Source organism: Fusarium redolens, assembly GCF_020744475.1.
Source record: "Fusarium redolens strain MPI-CAGE-AT-0023 chromosome Unknown BKA55scaffold_2, whole genome shotgun sequence".
Lineage (NCBI taxonomy): Eukaryota > Fungi > Ascomycota > Sordariomycetes > Hypocreales > Nectriaceae > Fusarium > Fusarium redolens.
The window spans coordinates 2365178-2390658 of record NW_025763665.1 but is presented as its reverse complement, the minus strand read 5'-3'; the positions used below and the strand labels follow the sequence as shown (position 1 = coordinate 2390658).

Below are 25481 nucleotides of genomic sequence, written 5' to 3'. Positions count from 1 at the left end.
CCCGTCCGTATCAGTGTCTTATTGCTGAGCCAGCATGCAACGTTTGTAAATCAGCGTCACACCTTGATCTCTGCCTATCCCATCTAGGAAATCGATTCTGCAACAAGAGTCATCGCCGTATCGGAGTCAAAGATGATCGCGACACCGACAGGGCGTAAGAACGAATAAGGTTCGCTCATTGCTGAGAAATGCATCTGCCTTAGGTAAGGTTCCTGAAGAGCGGGCTTGTAAATCCATCCTCGGATTTGTCGTGCGCCCTAGCGGAGCTAGACGGACATGGACAGATTAACGATTGTGGTAGGCTGAAGAGTCAACGCTAAAGGCACCGGGTTTCTAATCAAACACACATTTGCAGGCTGCTTACGGACCTCGAAACTCAGCCTGCGATTATGAATCGCCCACGCCAGCCCTGTGCGAGATTGCGACTCGATGCGTGCGCTGGCACTGCTTACCTTACTATTGAGCATGTTAGATTTGAGTTATGGTGAATGCCATAGGTTTGTTGCGCGATTGAGGAGGGAATTACAGATGTTACCATGTAGTACTCTTGGGCAGAATGAGATGGGTGCTGGAAGCCGGTATTGACAGCCGGAAGATGCAGTCGCTGCGACAACTCTAACAAAGAGCAAAGGGATATGGCATGGAAGAATCCAGGCCAGTGAACCTCCGTCTGCCCAGTTCGGGTACACATCATGCAGGAGATACCTGTGCTGGGGCCGTCAGGTAGCGGCCTGACCGAAGTACCCAAGCCCGAGAATTGACATGGACTTCCGTAACGTCCGCCCGCTACATCGGGGCCGCGGCCACGGGGATGTTTCGCTGCCGGACAGAGACAGAGACAGAGACGTGTCAGTCATGTCATCCAGTGAAAGACAGAAAGGTACAGGGGCCATGTGCAAATCGATGTGCCGTGAGAGCCTTTTGGGTGGATCTTTCTAAGCTTCGCGGCTTCGCGGTGTCTAAGAGTCATCCGTCCACACACACCCATATCCATGTCAATCATCACTAAGCCACACACCCTTCGAACCTTGGCCCTTGCTTTGCAATGGGGACTGTGGACATTTCTCGCACTCCTCGGGTCCGCGTGCGCAAAGTCCGCTTAGCGGCGTGTCGGGCATAACTCATAATCCCATGCCACACCCGTGAGACAACATGAAAAGTCCGTAAAGGATCACTGGAGTTAAAAGATTCGGATCCCCCCCGTTCCAAGATCCATCTCTCTCACAGCATCAATCAGATAAACACAACATCATCACAACAACTACTAATCAGCCTCAAAAGCTTCTATCAAGGTCAACTATCTCCACAGTCCTCTCAAACAAACACACGGACTCGACTAGCACCTTATCACCTAATCCCACAAGCCATTGTCACCACAGCCGACATCCCTGCCGCTAACTTTAAGCCTGCCGCAATCGGGATCGCTGCCTTGACTCACAACATCAAACCGCCATTATATACATAGGACAAAGATCCCTACCTTATCTGGGTCCTCTTTTCAACATGTCGACTACAACAACAACCACCACCTCTATTCATAGGCCAACTGCCTCCAAGACTTCTTCTCTCCGACAATCCACGCTCAAGAAGAACATGTCTATCACACAAACTTACTACCTCGCCCACAAGGCTCGAGCCAAGCTCTCTCGTGAGGCTGCTCAGCCCGATCATGACCTCCGCCTGCTTGTCGGTCACGCCAACCTCCTCGACTCTCTGATGCTTGAGCTTGCCGATGCTGAGCGAGAACAAGAACGATGGTTCAACCAATCTGTCCGAGGAGCTACCAATGCCCAGCAAGAACGAAGGGTGCAATGGGCCGACAACATTGTCGAAGAGGAAGATGAGGATGACTACGACTCAGACTCTTCGGATTCAGACGACTACGATTCAGAGGATGACGACGTCGAGATGACCAACACTTCTCTTCCCGTCAAGCCCATGAGTCCCCGAATCACACACATCGAGCTCGACGAAGACATGGAGGAGGATGACCTCGAGGAGGACTACGCTCAGCTAGAGCTTGTTCGAACACCATCTCACTCCAACTCACCACCCGAGCTTGTCGACCACGACTCAGATTCATCTGACGATGACTCAATGCCTCCATCGCCCCCTCAGTCCATCCTCACCTTTGACGAGAAGGATGTCAAGGAGCAGTCGCAACAAGAACAAGAATCCAATTCACTCTACGATGAGGAGTACTACCTGCCACCTCGAAACCCCGCGAGGCTTGTGTCGGCCATCTCGGTCTACTAAGCGGGAACTCACTCGATGATTGATTTGTGGTTTTAGCGACTTGTTTCATATACAAAGCGATGGCGGCATTGCATGGCGTTTACTATACAAAGGGATACCACACGGATTTGGATACAACAAAAAGCATTTTTGCATTTTCTTTCAGTTACAAAGGATATGACTACGGATTTCATTTTGTCATTACAAAGAAGAATTTCACCACTCTACGAAGGACAAAGAAGGGACTGTACCAGACAGATGGGAATTGGATATTATCATGATTGGGTGCCGCTCCCGGCATATGGTTGAGTGGCAGCCTTTGATAGGCTTCGCCCCAATGGTAGATAGCTCAGCAAAAGAGGCTTCCAGAAGCCAAAAACAAATGAGAAAAACATTCAAAACTATCACATAATTATTGAGTCTCCTTGCAAATCGTGAACCATGCTATGCTATGCCTCGGTCAGCAGCCGGCTATCTCATGGTAACCGGCGTTGACGCCATGCTCGCCGGCCGATACTCTTATCAGCGGCAAAAATTTCGTGATAACTAGGAGTATCGGGATCGGTCGCAAGCCCAAGTCCGATCGGGGGTCTCTGGACCAACAGGCGGTGCCCGTGAGACCCGTCAAGGGCGTGCGGAATCTTGGCAATGCTACACCGACTCCTCTACTAGTGCACGCCCCTTTTGTTCTGTGTTTTTTCTTCCTTCGATTGCGGTGAATGATTCATCAGCCAGGCCCGCCCATCACCAAAGACCTTGACGTCCCAACCATCAGGGCTTGCGATACCCAATCACGACACACGAACTGTACACATTGGGGCGTCTATAACGGACGGAGTTTTGTCAGCGGAGACATTCAATTCTCCATTCTTGCTATATGTCAGCGACATAGCAAGTTGAAAGGCTCGTTTGACATCAATCATGACAATGACTATCACAGCCACTGAGCGGACATTACCAAGCCCCGATGGCTGGCAACGACAACGCCAGGGCGCAGAAGCATGACCGTGATGACAGCAAAAAGAAAAAGCCCAGGCAACAAATTACGGACGGGCGAAACCGCCCAGGCCGCATAGCCCGCCCTCCATTTCCATCTCTTGACTGAAAGAGAAGGACTTACGAATAAAGGCTTGGCAGAACTATCAGAACATCCTTGAGGAGTCATTCAATGCCCAATATTGCAATTTTTTTACGCTTCGATCTTCCACTAACATTAGTTTTTCATCATCCCCCACTAGCCATCGCCGCATCCAGCCTCAAACGGGTCCAACTGGATCCAGAGTTCCACAGGTCGTGGTTTTCTTCAGACTTTTCAAATATTTTACGAAAAGTTGACGAAGACAACTCAATCATGAACAAGGATAGAACCATGCACAAAATTTGTGTGCGCGGGTCGTCTCCGCTTTGGAGTTCAATTCTTTAAACCTTACATGCTGACGGGTCAGAGCTCCATTACTTAGGCAGAGACAAGACGCCCAGTATGAATTCTCCTGTCCGATGGATCACGATGAAGCGGATCAGGGAAAGAAGGGACGCGAGCTTCTCTCTTATTCCTTAAATTCATGAACACGTTTCCCGGCCACTCGATCTCATTACCCACTAATAGCATCTCGTTGCCTTCTTGGCTTTCTTAGCCGAGAGGCTCGCGGCCCCATAATCTCAGGTACATACCATCCACCATGCAAGGGCCCAGGGCGTGTCTTGCTCAAGCAAGCTGAACTGACCGCTTCTGGGCCTCTCACCGACGGCTGACCTGGCAGGACAGCAATGGACGGGACAGCGTTCAGGAGCAACGTTTCAAGCACGTACTATGCACCTCTCTCGACTCAGTTTGCGAATGAATGAGCTTAGCTGGCCCCCTGATGGCTTGATAGAGGCGGTAAAGGAGAATTAACTGCTTCATGCTTAAGCGAAGTGTCTGGACCTTTCGCCGTGGCATTATCATTATGCACGGTCTTTCTCAACAATAACCACGTAGCTGAGAGGGGAAGGAAGGGGAAGTTTGAGCCTTCGTGTTCGTAAGCATGTCCGTTGAGCTAAAAGTCGATCTCTAGAAGGGGTTGGGGGAAACCGGGGTTAGATGGACGATCACAGATCATGAGATTGATAAGGCCAGACACTGCTTATCGCTCGTTATCGCCCGTTACATATACGCGTATGCTCCAATACTTAGTATCAGAATGCGAGAATCGAATGGGAAAATGGTGAACTCGTCACATACGCGCAACATCTTAACTAATAGATTCCTCATGGAACCTTATGCGTTTTCTGGGTCTATATTGCGCGTTCTCTGTGTCAAGTCTGTAACTCTTGCGCAAGCCGCTCGCCAGGCAAACCCACCTATCGATAAAATTCACACAAGGTCCGATACGGACATTTTTGGAGCCACGGCGTCGTATCGGCCGGCGTCGGTCGGTCACAGGACCTGAAAATGACCCACATCTTTCCGCTTCCCTCTCCGAGCAATCCCGGGCCAGGAATCAGACATCAGGAGCAAGCACAGCTCCGTGTCTCATTGGCTTATCAGATGTCAGGCCACTGGGGGGTTTAGATGAGTCCGGGGAAGTGGCCTGTGTGACCGAGATAGATTTGATCTCATGCCGAGACACCTAGGTAATAGGCCTTCTGTTATCGGGACTGCGGGAGCAGACCAGACAGCTTTGATAAGCTTCACTAGTTAACGCTGAGTCTAATATAGGGGTCTGCTGATCACCACAGCACACTACTTGTATGTTATCTATTGCCGGTCTTGAGGGTGAGCTGCTGACCTACTGGCAGACGACGTATGATGCTAGTAAGCTGGCCCCAGGGAGCAAGAAAACTTCAGATTCTAGAAGAGGATGCCAAAATAAACTCATCAAAGAGGCCCCTAAATTTAAGCCAACTTACCTAAATCTTTTTATCATTTAGGATTGAGGTCCTAAGTGTTACTGCCTCCCCTAGGCTGGCTACGTATTCCCAGCTTGTTTTGAACAAGGACAATAATCACAACGTGGAGCATCGTCTAAGCATCGTCTATTGGCTATTAATTCAATATGCTGATCTCATCTGGATCTACTATCCCTGTGGTCAGCATAATATGTATGAGAACTCTTAGTTGCTCATTGCTAATGCTGACCGCTCTGACCACGGATCCATGATATTGGTTGATGACCATTAGTTAGTGATATCTAAAGACCATACCGACCGAAGCCCGAGGATGGGGTTAATAAGCAGTAAACTCCTCCGCATAATAAGCTTCGGACTGGGGGAATTAGAATGCAGATCTTGTTTTCGTGCCTTGTGAATGTGGAAAAGGGAATTGCCAAAGTCCGAAGTCCGTGATACTGTTATCTCACATAGGCGAGCTAAATGCACGGACCAAGCGTTGTCAGTACGTCATTGTGTAGGTTTTCGCAAATCAATTCAATGGCCTTTCCAGTGTAAAACAAGTCGACGTTTTGAGAAAACCGCACACTCGCTATCATGCGACTTCTCCCGAGGCGAGCCCTTGCTCACGATCTTTCTCCGGGCCTCATATGCCATAGTTACTGGCTGCAACGGCGCCGGTTCGCGACCTCGCTTCCTCCTCCCCCGCCGCCCGTTTCAGGATATACATTGTTGACTTCACGAAGGCTCATATCCGTCACCGGACCAGATTCAACAAAGTTTCTGCAGGGAATCGTGACTGCCAACGTGACCACGAAGGATGGAAAACCGAGGAGTGATGGGTTCTATGCTGCTTTTTTGACTGCGACTGGCAGAGTGCTCTACGATGTGTTCATCTACCCCAATCACAATACTTCGGGAGCTTCGGCAGAGGAGCCAGGGTATCTGATTGAAGTTGATGCAGACCAAGCATCAACGCTCGCGAAGCATATTAAGCGTTACAAGCTCAGAGCAAAGCTAGCCGTTCGCTTATTGGGAGAAGATGAGGCGACAGTTTGGCATGCGTGGGAAGACTCGAACTCTGCGGACTTGAGCTCAATTGTCAAGTCGGCCAACTTTTCTCTTCAGGATCCACGAGCCCCTGGTCTGGGATATCGGCTACTGCAACTGGATCAGCACCCTCCCCGGATCGATCTCGAACCAAGCACCGAGGAAGCTTATACAATACGGAGATACCTAAACGGTATTCCTGAAGGTCAAGATGAGATATCTCGAGAGCATGCTCTTCCTCAGGAAACGAATATGGATATCATGAAAGGAATCGATTTCCACAAAGGCTGCTATGTTGGCCAGGAACTCACAATCCGCACTAGACATCGTGGTGTTGTTCGCAAACGAATCCTGCCCTGTGTAGTCTACGAAAAGGAGCATGCACCGCCAACAACACTGCAATATCACGGAGACGATACAGTGTCATCTCTCGAGAGTGTGACTGCAGACATGATACCACGAGACACAAGTATCGGACGATTTGAGAAACGAGGTCGAAGCGCCGGCAAGTGGCTCAAGGGTGTGGGAAACATTGGGCTTGGGCTGTGCCGCCTCGAGATCATGACTGATGTGACACTGCCGGGAGATGCGGCGTCGGGGTCTTTCAACCCCGAGGACGAGTTTGTGTTAGATTGGGGCGAGGAGGAAAGCCGCAATAGAGTAAAGGTTAAAGCTTTTGTACCGGATTGGTTGAGAAGAGGGCTCGATGCTGAGAACCAGAGACATGAAAAGTAGAGCAGTAAACATGGAACTGTGGTGTAAAATACTGTATAAATACAATGCTTCGGTGTATCAGGTAGAGGCAGATCTGTATATATATTCGATACTCTTGATTCCTTGAGTAGACCTGCAGCTGTTATACTACTTGGTTAAGGCAGTAATCGCGTTATTAAGACAGATAAACCTAATCTAATATTAACTTCTATTATTTCTGGCCCGCTATAGAGGTCTTTTTATTTAAGTTACTAATAAAAAAGCTAAGAAGCTAGATAGCCTCTTATAAGGTTAAAAGTAAGAGAAGAAAAAAAAAAGAAGAAGAAGAAAACTCTTTATTTCTTAATACCTATAGAATGCCTGGCCCAGCGTCAATATACTTTGTCCTTGAGATAGGAACTCTGTCAATGGGTGAGAAGACGGTCCACGATAGTATCATGTTGTCACAGTAGCAAGGCCGAATAATAGGATTATGCGATCGTCCTGAACTACCTTTCCTGGACAAGGCAACAACCAAACCCATCCGTTGGAGGGTATTTCATGATAGCCTTCGGAGGCGAGTTCTCTTTGTAGCAAATGTGTTGGTTAGTGTAAGAACGTTTATTTCATGTCTCACAGGTAGGTATACAAAGTTGCGAGGCATGGCGCAAGCTCACACTGCCACCAGTCATGAGCCCTTGAATTAATCATAGCATTTTAAGGCTGCAGTGTTTCTTTCAGGGTATCGTGGCTAGGCAAAGAGTTCGCGGTGGAACGAAAACTGAACGAATGTACTGAGAATGCTGACCAACAAGAGCAAGGGTCGAGGCTATATCAGCCAGTGAGAAGGCTCACCGTCAACCTTGGCTCTTCTGACATGTACCGAAGCTGACCACTGAAATACATAGCAAATTAGCCCCTAGGAATAATGTGGATCGGTATCTGGTTCGACAAGGGGTTCCAGTCGCTGTGTTTGCCCTCTATAGTAGGCAGTAAGCAACAGCTTGCATTGCTGCGGACCCCAACGACGCGATGTCTCTACAGAACGAGGGCTGAGGTGGAAGAGCCCATTCGCGGACTTTGATTAGTCTTGCAATTGGATTCAACCAATGACCTCAAATCACGTACTCTTGCTGCGGGATTGGCTTATTAGAAGGTTGAAATTAACCCTTGGATCGTCGTCTGACTGTACACTATGTAATCTCGCGAGCCTCAGCCCTGTGGTTGAGACCGGGGATAGTCTTGGCCTGTCTCTTAATTTGTCTCATGGATGGCAAAGTCCTCGTGCGCCGACATTTGACGCCTCGGTGATGCATTTGTGAGTCTTCAACCTTTATCATTGTTTTATGCCGTTCTGGGTTTATTTAATAGTCCAACCCGCCGCACTGAACTTCTACATCGTAACCATCGTTTGACGAATACCATTTCTCATCATTTTCTTAGCGTCTGAAACGCATACCCTACGGGCGCTTGTATATCTATGATGACTACAGAAACTGCCCCTAAGACCATCAAGCGGTTGATTGCTTGTTGCGATGGCACCTAGATGGACAGTGACAATGGCTATGAGGAAGCCGGCTTGCTAAGAAAAGAAGGCTCTCTTCAGATACCATCTAACGTTACTCGAATATCCCGTTGCTTTGAGAAGAGGTGCAGCGATGGCAAGCTTCAAGTTGTCAACTATGAGTCAGGTGTTGGTACGGGTAGTAACGTACTCGATAGTATTACTGGCGGTGCTTTTGGCATGGTACTCGCAGAGGTGAGGGTTGTCGGACCATCAGATGAAGGATATTGACTGACTTTTTCTTCTAGCGTATGCGGGAGACATATTCGTTTTTATGTTCCAACTATATGGATGGCGATGAAATAATACTTGTTGGTTTCTCTCGAGTTGCCTTTACAGTCCGTTCTGTGGCTGGCATGATTGGCAATCTAGGCCTACTCACGCGGGAAGGTGTTGAGTTCTTCTACCCTATCTTCAAAGACATGCAGCATTGGATGGATGATGATTACGAAGATCCTTTCCCTAACATCCTATTCCCTAACAAACCCAAAGGAAAGGATGCCGCAGACGTTTACAGAGCTCGCTTGGAGCAACTCGGCTACACTCGTGTGAGGCGGAGTGAAGGAGAAGGCGACATCATTACCATTAAAGCAGTGGGCGTCTGGGATACCGTGGGTAGCCTCGGAATTCCTAGAGTTTTATGGCTGGTGAAATTGGGAATTCGTGTCGACAACGACGAATAAGTCTCACCTCCAAATCTTGAAGAACTCGGTTGCTGACCAGCTTCTTACGTTTAAGTGGTATGACACAAATCTATCAGATAGGATCGAACATGCGTTCCAGGCCCTCGCTCTGGATGAAACAAGACCCCCTTTCACACCAGCAGTTGGGGAGAGACTCCCCGAGAACAAATACACAACGGATCTCAGGCAGGTATGGTTTCCTGGGAACCATGGCAACTGTGGTGGCGGATACGAAGATCAGGGCATGTCAAACATCTCCAAGAGACACATGAGAGCGTCTTTCCTTTTTAGAGTTGCCAAGTTTACAGGAAGGTTTAACTTAATACCTACCTACTAACTCAGCCCTCAAGCAAGCTTCGAAAGGAAGGTTTAACTCAGTACTTGGCCCTTAAATAAAAACCCAGGCTACTCATCTTCTCTCCCATCTTTTCTTTCTTTCAAACACACACCATCAACCAGAAATCCATCAACCAGAAATCCATCAATCTACTACAACAAACACAAGTTCTCTATCCGGATTTCATCACCAATTCTATCACAAGACCATCCCTCAGTACAAACATGTCTGCCATGCCAGGCGTCGTTCTTCACGTTCCGTTGAGAGATCTTGAACGACTCCTTGATCGAAAGCTGCAGCCCATCCACGACAAGCTTAATGCCATCAACGAGAAGCTCGACAACTTTACAACCCGTATTGAAGCAGTCGAAGGCCTGGCGTCTAAAATCCCAAACATGGAAGTCGATGTTCGATCTCAGGATTAGAGACTCAAGAAGATCGAAGCTGAACTCCCCTGAGACATGGTTAGTTTATCCCCTAGAACTAATAATTCTATACTAATACCAAGAATCCAGGTCATATTCTCGACCCAGTTCCATTCCAGCCTGGTTGGTGTCCGAACGGCGGAAAAGATCATATGGGCCACCCTAACGATTGGTCGAAGGGTCGATGGACTTGAGAATCCGTCGGTAACGAGAGTGATGGTCCCAAGGAGACAAGACAACCAGTAATGGTTAAAGAGCCTTTGGGACCTTATGAACGATACGTACTTAGCTTATCAGCAAGAACACCGAACGTATATATTTTCACGGACACAATAAAAAGTTAAAGGTTCTAGCTTGACAGATGCATGTCTCGGGATTAATTTCAAGTTGCCCAATCAGGCAATCTGAGGCAACGCCTCGCATTGGGAAAGTCAGTCATACTAAGTTGGTTGTTTTAGATAAGATGTTCATTCGTCTTAATAGTATTTTATCAATACATTTCTCAAAAGCTTGTTCTAAAGGTCACGTGCTTTCGTGATTCTTCAATAAAGCCTGTCTATTTTCTAAGCTTCTGCCTTTCTCCACACACCAGAACAAGTTGTTCATGAACAACATATGATCTAGCAGACTCAATATGTCTGACACAAAAGCCGCTGATTTGCTGCAATTCGCGCAAGAATATGCTTCCAAAGATGTAGATCTCTATGATCTTCTCGGCATCGATGCCCTCACGCCGAAGGAAGACATTCATCGCGCGTGGCGCAAACGCTCCCTGAAATACCATCCCGACAAAGCAGGCGACAACTTCGATGCGGAAAAATGGCAACTTTTCGAACGTGCCCGCGACATCCTATCCGAGCCAGGGGCGCGCGGCGCCTACGACAGCGCCATCAAGGCTGCCCTGCTACGAAAACAAGAGCGCGAGACTATGGATAAGCAGCGCAAGGCTTTCGTCGACGACCTCGAGGCGCGAGAAAATGCTTGGAAGGTACAGAGAGAGGAAAAGGAGCAGCGAGAGAAGCAAGAGATCGAGAAGGAGAGGTCACGATTAGTTGAACAGAGGCGCATGCGCGAGGAGGAGGAAAGGCGCCAAGCCGCTGCTGCGCAAGAAGTTGAAGACCTTGCGGAAGCACGACGACGACTGAAAGAAAAGAAGGAGAAGAAGAAACAGGATGAGGCGAGAGAAAAGTTCTTACGCAAGTCACGAAGGGCCGCGGAGGCTACAGACGGCAAGCCTGCATCTGGACCACTCAATGGTGTCATGGATGTACCAGGCGACTTCCCGGTTGACTTTGGTACTGAACGAAAGTTTTACTGGGAGCTTGTTTGCGACAAACTCCGCGCCGTTCAGGCAGTCAGGAATTTACGGCAGAAAGAAGCGACCCCTGAAGAGTACCAACAAGCGGAGCAAGGTCTACTTGATGCCAAAACGAGGATACACCAGGCTGAAGTTCGTTTTGCGGAACAGGCATCTGTTTCGTAATTGAGAAATTCTTTTAGAGAATGATACGGAATGAGGTTGGTAGCATTGTCTATACGCCAGGAGGTGTTTTATCTCGCGCTAATACAGGCCCTTAGAATCACGAATCTACGTCAAGTCGCAATATTTTGACAGCATTCATCCCCATAACGTTCCTGAAGTCCCTTGTGTCTTGTCCCACTGCAAGCGCAACGGCCTCTGCGTTCAGGCTCACGCTCTCCCATTCACCCTGTTCATTAGTCGTAAGTGGTGGAAAGAAGGGGTGATCTGTGCCAAACATAAGCCTATCAGCACCGCTAGCTTGGACAGCCGCTTTGAGCCCAACTTCTGAGTAAATAACAGCATCAAGATAAACCTGCTCCCTCAGCACCTCCCACACTGTTCGGCGGCCCTTAGTTAGCTTGCCCTCGCGAAGCAGCTGCCCGTCATGGATGATGCAGCTTTCGATCCTGCCAGCTAGGAAAGGAAGAGTTCCACCACTGTGAGCGAGGATCATGCGCAGTTCTGGGACTTTGTCGAAGACGCCAGCCAAGTACATCCTGGCGACGGCGATTGTTGTCTCCATAGGGAAACCGAGGGCCAAGGGAAGCACATGGCCGTATTCGGCGCTCGCTCGAGGTCCCCAGACATCATTCGGGAGACCGTAGTGAGGATGTAGGAAAACAGTCAGTCCTGTTGTTGCGAGAGCCTCGAAGATGGGGAGAAGATCAGGGTCGTCTAGGCCTTTCCCGAGTCCTGAAGTGCCCAGGATGACCCCACGGCAGTATCTGAGGACCCGAAGATGCTTTATAGAGGCGAGCACGGTCTCGAGAGCTGCTGTCAAAGGAAGCGTTCCGAAGAAAAAGAGTCTTCCAGGGTTATCGCCGCACATGCGTGAGAATTCTTCATTGACTGACTCCGCGATTGCGCCGGACTCTGAAGGGCTCAGAAAGTCTAGCCATGGGTTCGCTAGGGATATGACAGATATATCAATCCTGTGCGTATCCATGAAGTGTAACTTTTGCGCAAGTGATGCATAATGCGATGTTAGAGGCCGCCCGGGTGGTTTTGCTTCAGGGTTTTGTGTCGCTTCTTCCAATGCTTTGACCTCAGCCTCCAGAAGGATGAGTCTTGGATCAGGTGCTTGAGAAAACTTGCGGACAAGAGGGATTTCGGAACGCGATTCCAGGATTTGAATATATGAGGGAGGGTACATGTGCGTGTGTATGTCTACCACGAGGGAGGAAGAGGATGACATAGTGTTTCGGTTTCTGAGAAGAGGCAATGGTAGAAGTGTGAGGATTGGAAATTGCACAGGCTCCGAGTGAGTAAAGAAGCAAGCTAGAATGTCTGGACGAGGCACAGCCAGCACACACTCATTATCAGCTCTTGCGGGCCAAGCCGCAGCAACGTTGCAGATCAACAAATCGGGTTACCCAAGTTGAGAGACTCGCATAAGATGCTACTAGGGAACGATTGAGATTGATACCAACCCCGCATGGCTGTTATCACTATAACCTTGCGATGTCCTATCACCTGCTTATCAGTAACCGTTGAGGGGTTAGACGTTGGTTGCTGGCAAGCCTCTTTCGTTTCTGATGGCTTACTTTAGGAATGTGCCGTTACGCTTATCGGCTTGTATAGAGGTGTTGTGCCTATGTATATGTAGCTAGCAGATGCCGGCAAACTTAAAGACATTGCACGCGACTCTTTTCTCTTTGCAACCTGTTTTGAAATACCACAATTTCTTTCTATTCGATTTTCTCTTTGATTGTATTTCCTCTGTGAATACTATTGCCATGGCCTCAGGTATAGCTGTGAGCAAGGAGGGGCTTTCAATTCCCGTCAGTAATCCAATGCCCAGCAGACTGCAACTCTTGCCAACTAAGATTCTCCTGTTTCAAGCTCATCGACTTCTCACGTTTCCTCAGCGGAACTCCCCCAGAGCGTAATGAAACAGCTAATGCCATTCTTGATGGTTTCAAAACAGCTGGATTCATCTATCTCAAAAACCATCCCATCCTTCCCAAAGACTTACAGCATGCATTTGATCTATCAGCTCGCTTCTTCAATGAACCACTCGAGAAGAAGATGGAGGTTGTCTGGACAACTCCAGAGGCAAACCGAGGCTATTCGGCCCCTGGACGCGAGAAAGTCAGCCAGCTCAAGGATATCCGGGAGGTCGAGAAAGTGCGTGCTGCTTTGCCGGACTTGAAAGAGAGTCTTGAGATTGGCCGTGAAGACGAGCCCGGATATCCAAACAGATGGCTTGAAGAAACTGGCGACCTTGTTGGGTTTCGAAAGGATATGCTTGGATTCTTTGAGCAGTGCCGCCAGCTGCACGCGGAGGTCATGAAAGCTATTGCGGTTGGAATGGGGCTCGACGGCAGTTTCTTCGACTCTTTTGTTGACGTTGGAGACAATACGCTGCGGCTATTGCATTATCCAGCCGTCCAGTCCAATGTCTTCAAAACGAATCCAGGCACTGTTCGAGCCGGTGCACATAGCGATTATGGCTCCATCACACTGCTGTTCCAAGATGCTCGAGGGGGACTCCAAGTCAAGAGTCCAACAGGGCAATTTGTTGATGCGACGCCAATCGAAGGCACAGTCGTCGTTAATGCTGGCGACTTACTTGCGAGATGGAGCAACGATACCATCAAGAGCACTATTCACAGAGTCGTTGAGCCTCCGCAGAAGCAAGCTGAATCTTACCCACCTCGATACAGCATTGCGTGAGTGTAGTGGTGTTTTGTTGTGGCGTTGGCTGACTTGGTGGCAGATACTTTTGCAACCCCAACTTCAAGAGCTACATCGAGGCGATTCCCGGGACGTATAGTACAGAGAAAGATAAGAAATACGAAGGTATCAACAGTGGTGATTACTTGGTCCAGAGACTGACTGCGACGTATTGAGAGTCTGGTTGGTGTCTCAAGTGCAAACGTCACGTCGAGTTTGTTCCGCCGGATTTCGCAAAGTATGATGCATGTGCTACTCATTCAAGAATTGACCAAGCAAATTTCTCATGAGTTAGAGAACCGGTGATCAGGCGTGTGACATGAATTGATCAATTTTTGCTGAGGCCATCATGGTCAGCAGGCACAGACTTCGCTTTTAGAGTACCTCTGCATACGAATGGCGTAGTATCAGTACGAGACGAGTCAAGTATGATTAAAGAAGCAACTTTTAACACAAGAGTAGCGTTAATGGCGTCTTGTATGGTGTATTTGTTAGCATGTGAATCTGGGTTGGAGTGGGTTAGGCAACTCGCTATCCCCACCAAAACCACTGAACACCGAGGCGTTAAGCCCAATTAGGAAATTCGGATATTCATTGTTAAGTGGCATCCTCAACATCTGTTTTCCGTCATGAACACTCACACTAACACAAGGCTCCGACTCTGTTTTCAACTCGCAGTCACCCATTCGATCCAGCTGTAGTATACTGTTCGGTTTTACAGTTCCCGGCTCACAGATCTTGGCAACAATGGCCTCCAACACTGCGGCCGCAAAGCGACCCCTGAAACAGGCTTCAGCAGCAAACAAGGCCTATCTGATCTTCTACAACTTCATCTCAGCTGTCCAATGGTCCGTTGTACTCGGTCGCACCGCCATGCTTGTCAGTGTCTATGGGCCTGAGTACGTCTATCCCAATACTGGCCAATACACAAAATGGACGCAGACTTTGGCTGGTTTGGAGGTGCTGCATTCGCTGCTCGGTATGATTCCCCTGCTCCTTGACATTGTGATGTATATTAACATGGATTGTTTCCTGCAGGCGTCGTTCGCGCTCCCCTTATGACCACCCTTATGCAGGTCGCCTCGCGTTTCCTCCTCGTCTGGGCCATCGTCGATGTCTTCCCCTTCCTTGCCCTCTCGCCCTTTTATTCGTCCATGCTCGTCGCTTGGTCCGTCACCGAGATTATCCGCTATTCCTTCTTCGCTCTCTCGCTATCCGGCTACCAGCCCAAGTTTCTTACTTGGTTGCGTTATAACACTTTTTTTGTGCTCTACCCCATTGGTATCTTCAGCGAGTGCACCCTCATCTGGCTCGCTACTGAGCCTGCGGGCCACATTAACGAGCTCTATAAGTGGGCTCTTTATGCCATTTTGGCTATCTATGTTCCTGGTAAGTTAAGAAAGGCTGAGTGTGAGGCCGTAATCCTGACTTTATATAGGATCTTATGTCTTGTACACACATATGATGAGCCAGAGGCGCAAGGTCATGCGAAATCTGAAGACTCAGGGTCAGAAGGCTCAATAAAGGGAATCTAGACGGTATAGAAGAGAGGAGAGAAGAATGTCATTGAATGGCATGTAGTTGGAAGAATTCGGGGAACCAAGAACTACCTCGATGTGATTCATACATATATAGTCTAGACGGTTAGATCTAACTAATTAAGGGAAAAGAAATTCAGCAGGTTAAACAGTCTTCTCGACCTCTGGAGTCTCGGGCGAAAGCACATCCTCAGTCAATGGTGCTTCTTCTAATAGGAGTGGTTCTTCAGCACTCGTCTCGTACCAGCCATTTTGTAACCACCCATGAATCACTTCAGTGGCATCTTGTGCCAGTTTGTTGTACCCGGGATTTTCTCTTGGTGTAAACATGTCTGTAAACCGTCTTAGTATAACGATTTACCCTCGAGCGGCTTGACTTACTCATATGTGCTCCAGCCTCATCCGTTGCCTTGTTGTTGATGGCTTCCATCCACACCCCTCCGGGCTGCTTTTTGGGAAGATTGCAGAATGTCCTGTCCTGTCCCAATACGGTACCAACGACGTTGATCTGCTTCGATGGCGCTGCTTTACCAAGGCGAGTGTATAAGTTGGCAAACCCCACGTCCAACTCTTCTCGCAACTGAAGGAGACACGCCACTCGTTTGCGCAGTTCTTCTCCTCTGGCAAGGCATCCCACGAATTCGAGATGCGACGATGCCCAAGACCAACCTTCGCCCAGTTGGTCGCGTTTCATCCATGCTGCAGCACCTCCAGCTGCTACCGCTCCAGCTGCGCCAGCGTACATAGCCATTTTGCCCCATTTTTGCCATGAATTGCCACCAGACGCGGAGGGAGCTGGTAGTGCTCCAGCTGTCTTTGGGGGAGCGGGCGATGTTGAAGGGGAGCCTGCTGTTTTGGCGCCCCAGAGTGACGCTCCGAGGCCGCTCAGCTGCGAAATTGCACCTACAGCCTGCGCAGCGTTTTGGTACTGATCCTCTGCACCGTGAGCTACTACACCAGGAGATATGCCAAGATAAGGAGTATCGAAGGCGAGAACACCCTGGATGTAGGGAAACATGAGGGAATTGAAAGTTGGTTTCTCAGACTTTTGAATGCCGTCTTCTGTGTAGATAGGCTTCTCAGAAGCTAAGCCGATGAGCATCTCGGCCGCCACGATGCCACCCATAGAATGGCCGACGAGGATGGTTCGCACTGAAGGTTCTATCGTTGGCGACGGTGTGCCAGCTGCGACCTCCATGTCGATGACCTTGTTCTGAAGCCTATAACAATCACATTTAGCTAATGTCTGTGGAACAGCAGCGTTCAGCGAAGAATACTCACCAGTCGCGAAAGCGACTCACACAACTGCCCAAATCTCCACGAGTCTCATATTTGGGATAAACAACCACTTCAACCTTAAGCTTTGGCAAAGCTTCCCCTACCAAATCGCGTAGGTCCTTGGTAAACTGATAATCAACGCCGAACGTGTCCTCGCCGCCCTTGAAGAAAATTAGTATTATGGCTATGACTATGACGACACGAGGCAGAGATTGGGCGCATATACCTTGAAGCCGTGAATAAAACAAAGAAGCAGAGTCTTCTTCATCATGAAGTTTTGCCCATTTAAATCGATCTAACGGAAAACAGACCTCGTCGAATGTCCAACTAAGACTGTCTGCGTGTCGGATGTGTGGCGAATAAGGACAGGTCTAAGTTTATTGTAGAGAGCTGGGCTGACTGGGTTAAGGAAGCATCAAATTCAAGACACCTGACCTCTATCAAACTCAGATTATTATTGCATCAAATATTCACCACCGCCCTTAACGTATCACGCCAAGGCTGTTACACTTTATAGACTTATGGAAGACCGAATGTGACTGCATGTAAGGCTTCTATTAAAATACATCCTACTATTTATCTAAACACGCAATGCAAATTCGCCATCCCCTTGCAGGCTTGACGCACTCCAGAGTCGCCCGTTGGGAGATTCAGGAAACGACTTTCGTCAATGCGTCTTTGTATGGTATTTGATCCCCGATTTCCTTCGCTTTCTCTTTCCTTGATCGCATGTTGTTTATTGACACCCGCCCTGCCGAACGCCATTGCATACATCATCAAACAATCGCCTCTTTTGGCGATACAACTTTACAGGCTATTTTGCGGCCCGATCTTGTCGATCAAGAGTACTCCCTTAGCAGGCGCATTTTTCATTCCTCGTCGCTTTGAGCAGCAGTGCTGCCGCCATTTGCTTCTTTCGAGCCACTAGAAATCAATTTGATGCGAGTACCGCTGGGCTGTGGTGTGCCGCCACTTCCAGAGGGCGCCACTGAACTGTCCTTGCCCCCTTCTTCAAGTTCTTGAAGTTCAGGATGCGCCGCCAGTTCCTCTTGGTACTTGGAGTTAAAGAATTCCTACATCACGTTAGCGACAAATCACATCGACAACCACAGACAATGAATGCTTACGTTCATGACCTTAGCATCCTGATAAAGAATGCTTCCATCCTCGTTGTAAGTTTGACAGTTGCGGATCATCAATTCGATATCCTTCCGTAGTCCACTCAATGATGTGTATTCCTCTTTTTTGATCCGAGTCTGTATCTGGTTCATGCAGATGGGATTCTGAATGATGAGATAGTAGTCGGCGTAGTCGCGCTTGGGAGGCAGCTTGACGAAGGGTCCGATGATGAGGCGCTTGCCGGGATCCGACTCATCATCCTCAGGGGGTTCAATATCGTCCACCTCCAAGGTCATCAGAGCATCGTACAAGTTACGAAGACTCTTTTGTAAGACTTCCCGCTGATGAGGTGGAAGACGTGACTCCAGACTGACTTTGCTGGGGCGTCCTTGTGGGCCACGTCGCTTTTTAGGAGGAGGCTCATCATTACCGTCTTCGGCCTTGCGCTTTTCGTTCTTGCTGCCAGGTTTACGCCCTCGTTTCTTGGGAGTTTCAATCTCCTCAGTGCTTGCTCTACTACCTGACGGCGATTCATCCATCGAGTTGAAGATTGCAGACTTCTTTAGCCTGTTGTTCTCCCGCCTGTCTTTTCGGGCTTGCTTGCGAGCCGCAGCTGCCTCTGGAGAGTCGTCATCGTCATCCACAGCCATAAGCCATTGCTCTTCAGTGAGACCATCATCATATTTGACCTTGGTACGTTCACGTGCACCACGACCCAATACAACATCTTCTGTCTCATCTGAAATAGGATTACCCTCATTCAAATAGATATCTGGCAATTCATCCTCACCCATAAGTCGAGGTTTGCTGCCTGGTCCATTGCCGTAGGGCGAATTTCTCTGCCTCTCCTCGTCAATCTTCTGGAACACTGTTATCTCGTCATCGCTGCGTGCAAGCAGCATGTTGAGCTCTTCATCCTCCATCTCATCTTGCTCACCAGATTCCGCCATGTCAGCAGTCTCCAATAGTGTGCGAAGCATAGCGTCACGATCGGTTTCAGATGACTTGTTATCGAAACGACCGGCCTGAATAACCTTGCCATCCATATCCAGTTTGAATCTCGCTCGCTCGAGGATCTTCTCTTCTACTGAGTTAGAGCTGATAAGTCGGAGGATTCGGACTTCGTTCTTCTGGCCGATACGATGAGCACGATCCTGGGCCTGCAAATCCTGATGAGGGTTCCAATCGGAATCGTAGATAATAACGGTATCAGCAGTCTGCAAATTGAGACCAAGACCACCTGCGCGGGTGGATAGCAAGAACATGAAGTATTTGGAGTCGGGGGCATTGAACTCTCGAAGCAAATCGGAGCGCTCATCGGATTTGGTCGTACCATCCAATCGAAGATACTCAAATCGCTTGTAACGCAAATAGTCTTCCATGATATCCATGATCGCAGTCATCTGGAAGAACATCAAGACTCGATGGCCAGTTGCTTGATATTTAGGCAGAATTCTGTCAAGCAACTCAAACTTTCCTGCTGTTCTCCACAAAAGATCATTGCTGATGCTTAGGGGATTCATGACATTTTCCACAACATCGAACACGAAAGGGTGGTTACATAGCTTCCGGAGCTGCATGATCATGTTACTCAGTCCACGAGCACCAGTCTTTCCGCCCTTGCCGTCACTAACGACAAGCCTGTTGTGGGTGACCATTTGTTTGTACAGCTTGGACTGAAGGGCAGAGAACTTGCACTTGATGACCTTCTCTGTCTTGTCTGGAAGGTCCTTTTCGACATCCTTTTTCAAACGACGGAGAAGGAAGGGTCGCAAGACCTTGTGAAGACGCCTAATAACAAGAATTTGCTCTTCTTCGGTAAGTTCCATCTTGTCCTGGCCGCCCGTGTTCGCGAAGGGGGTATTGAACCACTCATCAAAAGTCGTTGCAGACTTAAAAATGTTCGGTAGAACAAAGTTGAGCATTGCCCAGAGTTCAGAGAGATTGTTTTGCAAGGGAGTACCGGTGAGAATGAGTCGAAAGCGAGTATGGTAGTATTGCTGGATGGTATAGCTCAGTTTGGAGTTCGAGTTCTTCATTCGATGACCCTCATCAATAATCATGTGGAACCACTTAATCTTGCTCAGGATCGGGCGATCCTTGATGATGTACTCATATGTTGTGAGTAATACCTGGAACCCTCCCTGCCGAATCTTGTCTTGTTGCTGTTTGCGAGTATTGGGGGGTCCCTTGTAGACAATACGGCTCACAGAAGGTGCCCATCTTTCGAATTCCAAGTTCCAGTTTGTCAGTGTACTCAGAGGCACGATGACAAGGTACGGTCCAGCCTGTTGTTTCCGCTCAATCAGATAGGTAATCAGGCTGATGGTTTGAATGGTTTTTCCGAGACCCATTTCATCAGCCAATATACCATTAAGATTGTTGTTGTATAGTGAGATCATCCACTGGAGACCCTTGACTTGATACTCCTTGAGCTTACCGCCCACGAGCATGTTGGCTTGCTCGGTAACCTCCTCACGGATACGATGTGCCACAGCATAGTAATCAATCTTCTTGCTGCTTTCGTCATCCTCATCGTAATCACTGGCATCATCCATCTGCGGATCATCACCATCACCATAGCGCTCGGCAGCCTGGCGTTGTTGGGCCTTGACTGATGATGCGAGTTGATGCAAGAAGCCGTCAGTTTGTTTAAGCAAGTGTGTGATACGAGTATCCTTGGCCTGGTCAAGTAGCTTGAGGTAAGCCTCTTCATCGTTGGCCTTCAGAGCCTGCAGACGCTGCTTGGCCGTTCTCTCGATACGCTTCTGCTCCTCCTTCTCGATGTTGAAGTGTTGCTGGTACATAAGACGGGAGAGTTTGTGCGACTTGGTACGTTGTGAAGAAGCAGACTCTTGAATTTCTTGACGGTGGCTGTAGATAGCTCGAAGGAAATCGGTATGCTTCTTCTTCTCCCGGTTTTCGCGTGCATCGCGTTGCTGCTTCTCGAGCTTCTCCGTGATGCGAGCCTCACGAACGTTCTGCTTCTTCATTCTGCGGAAACCGGATCTGTTGGTGGTCATGGCGAGATTATCATAATGCATCATTTGACGTCCGATCTTATCGCGAAGAGCCCGTTGCTTGGCGTAGAGAGCTATGCTCTTCATCTCAATTATTGCTTTTCGCTTGAGAGAATCATCAGCCTCTAGAGTCTCTTTGGAGGAGTCCCAGTGAGCCAGATCACCAGGCAGATTCTTCAACTCGGCATATCGCTGTCTCATCCTGTTCGAGACAACAACCTCGCGCTCGTATCGCAGGTGATCAAAGTCAATACCGGTGGGGAATACGCCAGGAATGAACCAGCGATTCTTCCGTTGAGAATGATCAAAGTACTTGATTTCAGGGCGAATCATGCTTGTACCATAAGGAGACTTTACTGTCTTAAACGTATGCGCCTTGGGAATTTCTGAGCCCTCATCTTCTGTTGCAGCTCCAGGTCCATTCTGTCCATCTTTGCTGGGTTCGGAGTCTGTCTGGTTCGATTTAGACGCTTGGGTCGCCTGTACGGTATCCGCAACGGTCGCCTGTCTACGATGGCGCTGGTTGAATATGGCCTGCTGCAGCTGTAGAGAGACTCCAGCATTTTTTCCAAGTAACTTGAAAGCATGAATCTGCTGCCGAAGTAGGCCGAGCTGTTGCTGCGTGAAATGGTTTGAAGACGGGGCGGTCGATGGAGACGTTCCAGTCGATGCGGGAGTAGAAGTCGTTTGGTTTGGCATTGCGGAGGCACCGAGCGGATTAGATGGGGGTTGAGTTGATTGGGGTGAGCCTTGCTGCATAGGACGTCCCGGCATAACGCCGTTAGCAGGCGTACCATTTGTCGCATTCTGCATTTGTTGCTTTTGTTGCTGCTGCTGCTGCATGAATTGCTGCTGGTTACGTCGCATGTTGTGTTGCTGTTGAAAGCTCATCAAGAACTGTGAAGCCTTGATATATTCAGGATCCGACGGTGGCACACCTTGTTCCTTCATCTGCTTGAGTTTCTATTTGACGTATCAGCATTGATAGTCCCAAGCAACAAGGAAGATTTAAAAAAAAAAAAAAAAAAAAAAAAATAAAAAGAATAAAGGCATACCCTGAAAACCTCTTCTGCCTGTTGCTTGGTCGCGCCTGCAGGCATTGGCGCGCCTGGGTGCTGGACAGCATGAGGTGCATGCACCGAGGCCATGGTGAATGAAGTCTGCGGCACGTTGACACTTCGATGCTCAAGTCGGTTAATTAGTTGTGCAGATGCAGCTACCTATATGGCATGTCGTGCAAAAGTAGTTGTCGCGCAAGATGGGACGTGCTTAGGCGTCGCGAAAACGAATGTTTGGTACAGAAATTAATTAAGGGATAATGAACGCGTCGAAATCGAAGTAAAAAGGACAGTGATCGATAAAACGTTGGAAGGAGTCGTCAAGAAATTGGCGACACGTCGGTGATGGCGCGTGGGATAACCTTGGCGTGGAGCAACCTTCAAGTTTGGGACGCGGCGGGTGCAGTGAGTTGCTAGAGGCACGGGATGGACACTCGAAGGTCCAAAGAGTCGAGTACTGAAGGGAAAGTGTGCGATGTGGCGATAAGGCGCGTATTGAACCGGTACCGGGGACCGGGGCGGCGTGAAAATCGCGTGCAACACGGATTCGGTGGTTTCTCTGGATGAGAGCCGATGGTTTGAAAGGGCCCTGGCGATTTTTTGGATGCGCGCGCTCGCCGGTTGATGATGGGGAGTGGTGAAGGCACAACTGAACAAGATGCAGCGTGATGGTTGGTGCGGTCTTGAGTCGGCCGGCCAGAGTATTTTTCAGCACGGCCCCCCTGTAAGAGCAAGCAGTTTGTAAATGCGCCTGAGGCAGCCAAGAAGTTGTATTAGGTAATCAGAATCTCTATTCTGGATTGGCTGAGTTAAGATTACATGCACGTGATAACCTTGAGGCCATATGGGCTGCTCTAGTCCTACCGAAACCTGAAGCCGGAGGAGGGGAGACACATCTTCGGTAAAGTAAAAACCAGCAGAACCTCAGACATTAGCTCTTGGCTCAGTATAGAGGCATTGAAAGCACCGAATTCCTGTGTTGCAATTGCTGGAGTGGTTATGCTGTTACGGAATGATAGAGATGGTAATGTAACACGAGCTGGGGAGGCCCAAATACGTAGTAGGCTCTTACTGGACTCTTGCACGTTCCAGACACATTTTCGAGCCCACAACCTCCAGTGTGTGTTAGTGCTCTCACCTCTTGAGCCTTTTCTTGTCGGGGCCATCTTCCTCGTCGCTCAGCTCCGCGTATTGGGTTTGTGGTTGTGTCTTACTCCAGGCTTTGGTAAACATAGGGTCACTCTGGGCCTTGTCTGCGTATTTCAGTAGAGCTTCTCGGGGATCTTCGTGCAGCATGCGTGCAAGAGGGATGTTCTCTGTGATGAGCTTCTCGTCCGGCTGGTTCTTCTGAAATGGTGTCTGTTGGGGGATGTGTGGGCGTCGAGGATCTTTCGAGCGGCCTGATACTGTAACTCCAGATGGCTTTGAGCTTCTCGTCGCACCTGGCACTACAATCGCATCACCAGATACGCCCACAGACTGGTCCATTGTTAATTCAGGATTATCGTCAATATGTCGCTTCTTCGGTGCTCGTGACATGACGTCTACAGCGCCTCGACTCGACATCTGCGGATTGTACAAGACGTGGGTCTCGGCATTAGCTGAACCTGTAACGATCTGATTAATCTTCGGATGCCAATCCACTGTGATGAGTGGTGACCCAGGTGTTATTTCAGTGACATGTTCGGCGCGTAGATTGCCAGGATTCAGAATGTGGAGATGACCGGTCGCGGAGCCGGTGATGATGCTTGTCGAATTTGGCGCATACTTGATGTTGCTCGTAGGGAAATGGTCCGAAGTTGAGATATGTGCGGCTGTCACGAGAGGCTTCGTGAATTTGCGGGTGTCCCAGAGTTTTATCAAATCATCGCCTCCTCTTGTGACTACCATGCGACCGTCGGACGATATATCAATGCCACTGGTCCACGTTTGCGGTGTATGTGCGTCGCGTATTTCTCCTGCAGGTCGTGAGAAAGGACTATTGCCACTATACATGACTAGTGAGCCATCCAAAGCTGCTGCGACAAGGACGTTGCTGCCTCCCTGGGGTGAAGACCCCCATGCAACAGCTGTCATCTTAGTTCGACCAGCAGAGCCAGCGGCTTTCGACTTGAACACAACGACATCTCGCTGAGTCCGTTTGTTGTTGATATCCCAAATCCTCAATGTGCTATCTGTACCCGCAGTTATGCACAAGTTCTTATCAGTGGGGTGCCAGGTTCCTGTCGTAATCTCGGATATGTGGCCCTTGGTGTTGTGCATGTCACGAAGATACATGTCTCCCTTCACAAACTCCGTAACAATGTCGCCGTCCCGGGACATGATCTTCGCTTGGGGATGCGCTGACACACAAAGAAAGACACCTCCTGCGAGGGGATTGAATTCAATGCGGTGGATAGGATGCGATTGAGAGTTAACGTCGGATGCCTTCGTTTCGTAGGGGTCGACGGAGCGGAAAGATCTCAAAGTGCTGGGAGTCATGGAAGCAAAATCATGCAACTTGACAGTACAGTCTGTAGAAGCGGTTGCTAAGCGTCCTCCTGCAGGATCTAGCGAGACCGTGGTAACAGCGCGATCGTGAGTTTTGAGAACAAGCTCGTGTGATACAGGGAATTCATCTTGGTAGGAATCGTCGCTGTTGTCGCTATCGGAGTCATCACTAGAATCTTGCTTTTTCTTTCCACCGCTGACTTCTGGGACTTTGTCGTTGACTTTTCTGCGACTTCTCTCGATCTGGGCTGCGACATCGGCTTCTTTCGATTTCTTCCCAAAAGACGTGGGCAAGAAAGCTCTCATGGGATCGTCTGCTGCCAGTTCGGGCACTTCGATCTCGAAATCATCGTCGGAACTCATGGCAAACAGCTTGATTGTCGGTCGCCAAATAGGAGGAAGTAAGAACGAGGTTACGTGGGGGCGAGGAGGCGGGAGATATTTACGAATGAAGTAGCCAGGCAGTTGGGCGGTCTGATCTGCTTGAACTTGGGCGGCGTTGGTTGGGTTTGTCCACCGCCCCGGTTCTTTTATTTTAGTTCAATTTGAAGGATATATCCATGAATTGAGACATCGTCTCATCAACTGCTGTTACCAAAGCCCGTGCTTGTTAGTACTGGCCAAATTTTTTTTGGCGCTGTTTCTTCATGGTTTATTTTCGATACATACCTTTGTAATTTATTCAGGAAGACTTACCAGCTGTTAACTGAACTGACAATGCTAGGTGTGTCAGATAGTGAAGTGTGGTCGCATATCCGCATTCCATTACACCGCCAAATGGAGTTTCAGGTGCTTCAGACACATCCTTTTACAATAAAGAAAGACCTCAGTTGTCTATTTATGCATGAATCGGCCAGAAAATACTCGGTTTGCGGCAGCTTTTCTGTGCAGGAAGCACTTCTGTTCCCTTGTTGGTTGCATTCGA

The 25481-nt window shown here is 48.9% G+C and overlaps 9 protein-coding genes across 9 annotated transcripts; 5 read left to right on the top strand and 4 right to left on the bottom strand.

Moving 5' to 3' along the window:
* Positions 1-1503: 1503 nt before the first annotated feature.
* BKA55DRAFT_684656 (uncharacterized protein) lies at positions 1504-2256 on the top strand (the record flags this gene model as incomplete). Its single annotated transcript, XM_046198671.1, has 1 exon — positions 1504-2256. One exon carries the CDS (start codon positions 1504-1506, stop codon positions 2254-2256), a length of 753 nt encoding a protein of 250 aa, XP_046055207.1.
* Positions 2257-5514: 3258 nt separating this feature from the next.
* Positions 5515-7061, top strand: BKA55DRAFT_555470 (uncharacterized protein). Its single transcript, XM_046191640.1, has one exon. The coding sequence runs from the start codon at positions 5701-5703 to the stop codon at positions 6886-6888; it is 1188 nt and encodes a 395-aa protein (XP_046055206.1). The 5' UTR covers positions 5515-5700; the 3' UTR covers positions 6889-7061.
* Positions 7062-8392: 1331 nt separating this feature from the next.
* Positions 8393-9093, top strand: BKA55DRAFT_534170 (uncharacterized protein; the record flags this gene model as incomplete). The annotated part of the gene is made up of 2 exons (XM_046189566.1): positions 8393-8605; positions 8659-9093. The coding sequence occupies 2 exons, from the start codon at positions 8393-8395 to the stop codon at positions 9091-9093; spliced, it is 648 nt and encodes a 215-aa protein (XP_046055205.1).
* Positions 9094-10489: 1396 nt separating this feature from the next.
* On the top strand, positions 10490-11338 carry BKA55DRAFT_534168 (uncharacterized protein; the record flags this gene model as incomplete). Its single annotated transcript, XM_046189565.1, has 1 exon — positions 10490-11338. One exon carries the CDS (start codon positions 10490-10492, stop codon positions 11336-11338), a length of 849 nt encoding a protein of 282 aa, XP_046055204.1.
* Positions 11339-11435: 97 nt separating this feature from the next.
* On the bottom strand, positions 11436-12572 carry BKA55DRAFT_501648 (uncharacterized protein; the record flags this gene model as incomplete). The annotated part of the gene is made up of 1 exon (XM_046186852.1): positions 11436-12572. The coding sequence occupies one exon, from the start codon at positions 12570-12572 to the stop codon at positions 11436-11438; it is 1137 nt and encodes a 378-aa protein (XP_046055203.1).
* Positions 12573-13113: 541 nt separating this feature from the next.
* On the top strand, positions 13114-15577 carry BKA55DRAFT_499825 (uncharacterized protein; the record flags this gene model as incomplete). Its single annotated transcript, XM_046186688.1, has 6 exons — positions 13114-13158; positions 13220-14049; positions 14097-14222; positions 14749-15032; positions 15092-15442; positions 15492-15577. 6 exons carry the CDS (start codon positions 13114-13116, stop codon positions 15575-15577), a joined length of 1722 nt encoding a protein of 573 aa, XP_046055202.1.
* A 158-nt stretch (positions 15578-15735) lies between these two features.
* BKA55DRAFT_500364 (uncharacterized protein) lies at positions 15736-17137 on the bottom strand (the record flags this gene model as incomplete). Its single annotated transcript, XM_046186745.1, has 4 exons — positions 15736-15923; positions 15973-16811; positions 16873-17030; positions 17096-17137. 4 exons carry the CDS (start codon positions 17135-17137, stop codon positions 15736-15738), a joined length of 1227 nt encoding a protein of 408 aa, XP_046055201.1.
* Positions 17138-17738: 601 nt separating this feature from the next.
* BKA55DRAFT_500128 (SNF2 family N-terminal domain-containing protein) lies at positions 17739-22156 on the bottom strand (the record flags this gene model as incomplete). Its single annotated transcript, XM_046186723.1, has 3 exons — positions 17739-17942; positions 17997-21971; positions 22064-22156. 3 exons carry the CDS (start codon positions 22154-22156, stop codon positions 17739-17741), a joined length of 4272 nt encoding a protein of 1423 aa, XP_046055200.1.
* A 46-nt stretch (positions 22157-22202) lies between these two features.
* Positions 22203-24919, bottom strand: BKA55DRAFT_589796 (WD40-repeat-containing domain protein; the record flags this gene model as incomplete). Its single annotated transcript, XM_046194999.1, has 3 exons — positions 22203-22228; positions 22460-22788; positions 23205-24919. 3 exons carry the CDS (start codon positions 24917-24919, stop codon positions 22203-22205), a joined length of 2070 nt encoding a protein of 689 aa, XP_046055199.1.
* Between the last annotated feature and the right edge of the window lie 562 nt (positions 24920-25481).

What these genes read in the sequence shown, in the direction of transcription:
- BKA55DRAFT_555470 (XM_046191640.1), top strand. Translation starts at nt 5,701, where the DNA reads ATGCGACTTCTCCCGAGGCGAGCCCTTGCTCACGATCTTTCTCCGGGC.